Below are 8,332 nucleotides of genomic sequence, written 5' to 3' on the forward strand. Positions count from 1 at the left end.
AACGCCACTGAAAACTTGATTTTAGCAGGTAGATGTTTTTAAGCACAAAGTAGTACTTTTTAGCAAGTGCTTAAACAGATAAAAAATAATTGTGAAATTCTAGGCGTGCAATTTATGCAGAGAATGGCTTTAAGCATGACCATTTCCTTTCATAGTTGTTTTTGACCTTAATTAACTACAACAACAAAAATCTTTACACAACGATAGAACTTCAAAAGGATACAGTCACCAAAGACAACCTTTCAAATGACCGTGACCTTATACTTAATATGGAATTCAGTACAGATATATGGAAATCCCAAATGGTTGATTAGGATGTTTACTTCAAACTACAAACCCAATAAGTGAGACAGATTTTGCTCACAAGAGGCTAAACCAAGTGACAGATAGTAGGTCAATGAGAGCACTTTTCTTTATTTGCGTGTATGTCTCCTTACTTTTGTCAGCCCTAACGGAAGAACAAGACCAACTGAAAAGTTAAAGATGAGTTTTAGAGTTTAATAAGAACTGGGCCACTAGCTGGTACACCTACAGTATAATAGTTTCCTGACACTTTGGATGGTGGAATGAGGAGGGCAGTAGACCGGAATGGGCCCATCTATAGTAGAGGGCGATGATGAAGGTTACCAGATGCTCCAGACACTGCACAGGTAGAGTACAGTTGTTGTTTGGAGACAGGTAAGTGACTTCGAGTGAAGTATATAATGCAGAGTGTGTTACGCTGTCTGTCTGACAATTCTGTAACAAATATCGTGAGTAACGATTACTTGGATGGCAACAGTTACTGTGTCAGTACATGACATACTGTATATAGTAGAAGTAGTTATCGAGGTCAAATGACCCAAAAGCTAAATCTAACTAAACAACTGTAGAAACTATTCTCATGTTTAGATAAATTTACACTAGAGTTTAACTTTAGACATTAAGAAACTATGACAATCAAAAAAACATAACCTTTGAACGAGCACCAAACACTATACATGTCTTGTACTCAATAAGATTCATGAGCAATTGAAACCAATAAGATGATGTTCATTAGGTATCAGTCTTCATCAATGGTTAACTTCACAGCCTGGAAAACCTACATCTTAGGTACAAACATCTTTCTTTGTATTCTTTTTCTTTTTTGGGAATGGGGAGGGGGAGGGGGAAGGGGAAGGGGAAGGGGAAGGAGTGGGACGAGGGAGTACACAGCATGTCAAATGGCTATGCGAATAAGATGTTCTTCTGAATCTCACTGCAAACTGATGTACATAAGATGGGTATCACTATCCAGCTGCCATGTCCATACAACAATTGCAAAGCAACAACATGGCTTCCATCAGCTGAATATAAGTTTTCAGTGTACATAGAAAATTGCTTGTACCCTTATAGGCTGTTAACTGTGATTGGTTGATTCATAAGGAAGAGAAGATGGGGTTGAACGGGAAGCAAGTTTGTATCTTAACCAGCTTAAATAGGCTAGGTAGATGGAAAAAGGGACTTCAAGTTAAGTATATAAAGTATATATGTTTAAGTAGAATTGAGACAGGTCAAAGAGGAATGCAGTAAATTAGTGGAATCATATCAATTATCAATCATTTCAATACATGGCCATATCACTGTTCAGAATCTACAGTCTACATGTGAGGGATTTCCACATTATCAGAATGTTGTACCTTTACCTTGTCGTTCAGATAACAGTTTTATGTTAGAATAAAGCCATCCCTTGAGGAACTATCTTGGTTTATCTTGCGCCTGTATAAACATCCACTCAATGCTTTATACAGTTTGATAAAAGTGGAATGTTTATATAGTAAAGGATGTACTACTAGGGTCTAGTGACATCGTTAGGTATTTCAAGGAAGTTACTGCATACATGTTCCTTTTATACAGCCAGCTACCAAGCAGTGTGCACAGCAAAATCGAGTGTTATACATATATAGCTATCTGCAATGAAACCTGCTGCCTAATGCTTGTCTACGAAATGTGACCACAAGTCCAGGGTATGTGCAGCTCTGTTCAAATGTGTGCGTTTACCCCAATCTGTACAGTGTACATACCTGACTACCTACTGTATACCTACCTACCTACCTATACACATACATACATACTGACACACAGACAAACACACAGACATACCACACTGAATCAACACAAAAGTTTATATTTTTTTCATCTAAGAGGAAGCTATCAATGAAAATGTAAACTTAAATTGAAATTTGATACTTGACATTTAAGAGCCTGCTTACGAACTCCGACCTCCTTCTCTTCTGCATTGGTGAATACATGAATAGTACCTAGAGTTCTCTGCTCCGACAGTTTCCTGGAAGTACCAACTGACACTGTGTTGCCGCCCTTCAATCTGATTTTCTACATATCATTATTACACTTTTACAGAGTTTATGTGCCCAAGCATTCTTGAGTTAACGAGGATTCTACTAGTACCCTAACCTAATAAAATGTTACAAGGGACAGGTCCAGGGTTCTAAGGAAGAGGAGTGCTGCCCATTTGTGTCTTTGTGTGATTGTTCAATAACTAGTAACAAACAGGAACTGTGCCATACCAGTCCCCCCCCCCGATCCCACCCACCCACTCCCCCACATCTTCCAATATATTACTGTTACTCCCATGAAGTACTAATCTGTATTTTTTCCATCATTTATATTTCATCCACTTGAATCCAACAAGTCCTTGCATTGCAGCGGCATTTTCTAATATAAATCAAGTTCTACATTGATTAGGGTTTCATCTCCTGTATCACAAGCACTCTTACCTAAATCCATGATCGGGATGGTTAGAGTGCATCGACACTATTTGGAGTGGAGACAGATAAGCAATGACTGAAGTACATGCGTCCACAATCCCGCTGAAGTACCGACCCCTGTCAGCAATCCAAAACTTGAGTAATAAAAGATGAATCAGATTAAATTGCCTGAGCACTGTGACATTATCGACACCTCGTAAAAGTCACCCGATATACCAGCAACTCTTCGCAAGCTGGCAACAGAAACCGACACGCTTGTATTATACTTCACGTGAATCTAATACACCATTTGTTTACATGGCTTTGTCAAGTAGAAATTTCAATGCAAAATGCAGCTCTATGTAAATGCTTACTAGAATATGCCAGTGGTAAAATTTATTTTTTTGACTGTAAAAAGAGGAACTAAGTAGTATCTAATTGGAATTTGCATACAATTCTACATGCCAAATTTTCAGATTTTAATGATCAAGGTGCTCCCATTTTGTACCCAAACGGTAACTTAAATGCTCAGCATTTCAAATTAACATTTGATGGCAATTATCGTATACTACATGTAAGACATCCTTCGAGATTTTTTTTCTCGAAATGAATGTCATTGAATGAGTAAGTAATGCATTTGATTCAATCCTCCATATTTCGTCGGTCGGACGGCTTTCTTACAGTACAGTAATATATAAAACACATGTTATAAGCAAATTTCCCCAAAAAATGTTAAGGTGTTTGACTTTTGCTTCACTATTTGAGATCAAACTTCACTAAACAAAACTAAATTAATTACTTTTTGATAAGATTTGACTACTGGGTACCTTTGCAATATTATTTACTCAAATGCGCTAACTTTAAAGCAGGCAGGTGATGTCAGAGATGCACATTGTCAAAAGATGTTTTCTTTAAATTCTTTATTTTATACTTCAACTGTTTTGATCTTGAATTAGGTACAGTTCCAACTTCAGTCCAATAACAATGAACATAAAGTACATGTTCTATTTATTATTATGTATTTATTTTTAACTTTTTTTTCAGCTATGTCATCTCCCTTGTTTGCTACTTAAGGTAACTTCTGGTACAACTTGGAATGATTCTTGAAAAACATCTCCAAAACTGCCACTAGGAATTGAACGAAAATTCCACCACCTGGTTGTGTCTAGATTATATTCCGCTTTTAAAAATTGTATCAGAAATATTATTTACCTCAAAACTATCTAAGGTTATTAAATGTACTGATGTGTTTATATTTAAATGCGTCTGTGCATAAAACACTCTGGGAGGTTAGGAAAGGCACACTAAGAAACATACATCTACAGTACTGGTATTGTGTGCTATATATACTGTAGGTTATAGGTCAACATACTGTTTAACATGGAGTTCACTACTTTGATGGGCTTGAACTTGGGAAATTTGGGTTATGGGCAAAATCACACATCCTACCTGTTATAGCTCAGACAAGACAAAATAAGTGTCATATAATGTGTTATTAAACAACCTTTGCTAGAGCTACAAAAAGGAGTTCAAACAGAGAAGGAGAGGAACAGTGGTACTGTTAGATAAGGAAAATCTTGTTAAGCAGGAAATAAAGTGTTCAACCTATTCTAGCTCCGTTCTAATTTTCTCACCTTGCAAAGCCAGAGAGAAAAATGTACATGCGTACATATGCATAGTTAGACAGAGATAACTTCTGTACTGTGATACACACTCTAGGTATGTGCTGAGCTATTAACATTAATTAAGACAGCAGGTGTTATACCAACCAACAGGACTGAATAATTTGACTCAGAATACAGATTTGTTCGTAATCAGAAAATAGAATGTTGTGGGACGAGAAATATTTTTTATGTTCAAGATTTTTCTTTAAGGAAGAGCGTGCTTATTGCGCTGAAATGTGGACATTATTGCTGTCACAGGGTTAAAATAAATATGGGTATGGAGGAAATGTGCATATGTGTCGTAAGTTGCCAGTAACAAACTCTTCAATGCTAGATTATTTTAACAGCCTCTCCTCTACAGTACACAAATTACTGCACTACTTTGTGTTAAAAAATCAATAATTTATACATGTATAGATTTGCATAAATTTACTTTGGCAACACAGATTAGGACTTTCTTAGTACATGAATTTATGAAAAATAATTTTACTTTTATACCTGTTACCGATGTCTTTCACCATTGCCAGATGTAAATTTGCATGCGTGTGTACATGCATGTACACAGTAAGCAATATTACCTGTGTGCAATGAGCAACACATACAGTATCTGTCCACATTGATAAAAGTAACGTTTTAAAGCTTTTTCTACTTCACATTCTACTTATCAGACATCAAGTCAAAGACAAGCTTGGTTATGTCCATACCATCCTTTGCCTTCATACATTCATACTTTTACAAGATTTGTATAAAGCACATGTTCAGTAACTATCTCTCTCGCCCCCAGTGGACAATATGGAATTTTACTCTGACTGCTTTCAAAATCAATAATTAATACCATGCACAGGTGTGAAAAATAACACATGCTAACAAAGGTAAGCAAAACCGAGGATTGTTAACATATTGATTGTTATCAATCCATATGCTTTTGATAAATATTGCTTTTGTGTACATGATCTCTTTGTTCGTTAACAAAACTTGATTTAAATCAAGACACTTGACTGAATTATAAGATCAGAATAAAATAAGCAACTATTTGTTCCTTTGTAGTGTTTTTTGTTGTTGTTGTCTAATTTGTTGGAACACTGATGCATGTAATGACTGTTTCACTCACTCACTTGCCAATTTAGTTAATGTAGGAGATAACACTAAAAGTAAAAGATGTAAACACTAACATGAACTTATCACTATTGTGTTGATGGACTATTTCTTTCAGCACATCAGTGAAGACTCAAGGAATATACTTGTATTCATGGCGCGTGGTAGTCGCTCCGCTCATGGACTGTGATGATTGGGTTGATTAGTGAGAATGTCATTCTCATGCAACAAGCGATGGAGAAAATAACTACAATTCACAAAACAGTGAATAATTTTTGGCGGCGTGTAAAAGTGGGCAAAACTTGATGGAAGAGTCTAAAAATTGCAATAACAGGCAACTTGTATCAAATATTGCCTATGCAGCATGGGTCCCAAATGAACTTACATAGGCCTAATCATTTGGCCTAAGGTTATGTATGGTAAAGACTAGGCTTACTGTACTGGCTAGTACAGTTTCTTACTCTCTTTTAAATTTACATATTCGCTGACAATTGAACCAACTGAGTACTTGGGCATATTTCGGTCCGAAAGTTTGCATTTGTTTCCAAAGCCTTTTTCTACAATGGGGTCATGTTGTCACCAATATAAGTCTCATAGTCTTTAGCCGAGTTGCTAAATTGTTAATACGAACCAGGAAGTAAGATTCTGAAAAAGAGTAAGGCAAATAACACACAGTATTGAAAAAAAATACACCACCGTACTAAAGAACTTGTGGGACGACACAACAAATTTGATTTTTTTTTAAATTTTAAAACACCATAGCAACAAGCCAATATTGCCATGAACAAATTGAATTTGCTGCTACATTCATGGTTTCATAAGATATATTTCGAAATGTAGTTCTAGGCATTCCAGTGGCAGAAGCCTAACGTGGTTCGTACCTGTGACATTTGAGTACGGCCTTGACTGTAGTTTATTTCCAGAAGATTCACGGCTCTTGGGTGAAGGTGATTTAGAAGTTGACATAGTAGAACTCCGTCTCTCAAATTCATTAATAGATCAATAGTATCCGCAGAAGTACTCATAATCCTGTGATCTGGCATCACCACCCCTAACTGGAGAAGCCATTGGGCAGCTTTTTTCCAATCATCCATATTGAGTCCACGATTGTTGTCTCACACAGGAGTAGCAATAACAAACGTCTGTAACGTACTAAGCACGAAATGTAACGCAGCAAACGCTGCTGACAAACGGGCAAGCTGACACACTGACAAAAGCCTAACCCTCAGAATGATAACACGTCACACAGCCAAAATCAACGAGGCATATGGGACATATTTCACTTGTTACAACTGTAATGTTTCCGGTCCGTTCGCTCTGGCTAGTTGTTTAAATATATCGTTTTGTAAATTTTTTCGATGCTAGAAAAAAACCAATGACTGAGTGATCATACCAAGTGTGTAGCTCGATTCACTTGGGAAAAGTTATGAGGGCTGCCAGCGCGATCACAACTTCACAAGAGCTAGCAGTTTGAAAAGTGAGCATGTGCCCATATCGAATTTGGATACGGAAATGTTGACAAGCTTTTCACAAGCCATGCAGCACCTTAATCATGTTTGCTTCTCGTGTTCCAACAAGGAAATGTTCAGATGTTCAGATGGTGGTAGCATAGCAACACCGGGGTTTTGTTCGAATGACCTCGGAGTTAATTTCTCTAAAAGGATCCTGGAGGAACATTTTTCTTATGCCTTCAAGGACCGACCCACGATGCGAGGAAAGCTGGCACCGAAACCAAGCTTGCATTCTTTTGCAACTTTTCTAGTCAAAACTGTTGGGGAATTTTCGAGAGCACTACCATCTCAAGCAAACCAAGCATGATAATTCCTTCGATACTCTCCGAGAAAACACGGAACCGATTTAGAAGTTTGTGACATGATAACCTCTAGCCTCCTACTATTGGAAAAATCACATTACGCCGTCAATGGACGGTAGCCTACACGATAAGTTATCAAAGCCATTGAAAATCTTGTAAACCTTTTAACAGGGTGGTGAGTTTGAGCGGTCGCAGCATGCTTAAAACGCCCTCCCACCAATGAAAAAATGCCCCGGTGGTTGCACGTCAGTTGAATGAAGTTTTCAAAGGCAACATCTGTATGAAACTTTAGGGCCAAACCCGAACAGCAAATTTAGATGTCTCTATATGGTTCGAGTCACTCCCAGATTAATGTATGTCGTCCAGTTACAGAGTTACAGAGTTGTTGACAATTAACAATTCATAATCATGGACGTTAAATATGAATGTGAGAGACTGACTTCGGTCAGCTTGCAGCTTTGTTAAGCCAAATAGGCTTCTTCGCGAGTTCCTGCTTGCAGGAGGATCTAATATACATAAGTAAATACATAACTTATTATGCAATCAGTCGACAGTTTGGCAATTGAGGGTTTAGATGTTCCAATAAGAGGATGTATACCAGTTTTAGGCGGTCTCAGTAGGCCTAGTACACAAAACGATGTAGAGCAGAACATGAATGATCGGGATATATTTTACAATCTAGCATATTTTGAAGCTTGTGTGATTGATGTCTTTTACAATCATAATAGTCTGAAATGCCATCAGTAATCATATTTGCACTCAAAATTTGCCAAATGATTAAGAAAAAATCACTTCGCCTAAAAGTCACTCATGATTTTCAAACCGGCGATCGAGTGGTTTAAATATAAGCCGATTCCAAAGTATTTCCACCCTCACTGAGATAGCCTATGGAAGGTATTATTCTTTATAGTGAACTCTCCACATTGTCTGAGGATAACTTGTGGTTTGTCAGAACCCGCCATTAACTTCAGTAAGCTAACGTTATAGGCAAAAATTGTCGAAGACCTGTTTTAGTAGGTTAACCCAGGGAGTTG

The 8,332-nt window shown here is 37.3% G+C and overlaps 1 protein-coding gene across 2 annotated transcripts in view; it reads right to left on the reverse strand.

Annotated features, from left to right (window-relative positions):
- LOC139964160 (guanine nucleotide exchange factor VAV3-like) overlaps positions 1–7,024 on the reverse strand; it is a 78,314-nt gene extending 71,290 nt beyond the window's left edge. Inside the window, exon 1 of one of the 2 annotated variants that reach the window (XM_071965536.1) lies at positions 6,367–7,024. In XM_071965536.1, the coding sequence (XP_071821637.1) occupies positions 6,367–6,579 (213 nt within the window). In that variant the 5' untranslated portion in view covers positions 6,580–7,024. The remainder of the gene's footprint in view (positions 1–6,366) is intronic. The other variant, XM_071965537.1, reaches the window with a different exon arrangement.
- Between the last annotated feature and the right edge of the window lie 1,308 nt (positions 7,025–8,332).

The sequence above is a fragment of the Apostichopus japonicus genome, chromosome 22 (genome assembly GCF_037975245.1).
Source record: "Apostichopus japonicus isolate 1M-3 chromosome 22, ASM3797524v1, whole genome shotgun sequence".
Lineage (NCBI taxonomy): Eukaryota > Metazoa > Echinodermata > Holothuroidea > Aspidochirotida > Stichopodidae > Apostichopus > Apostichopus japonicus.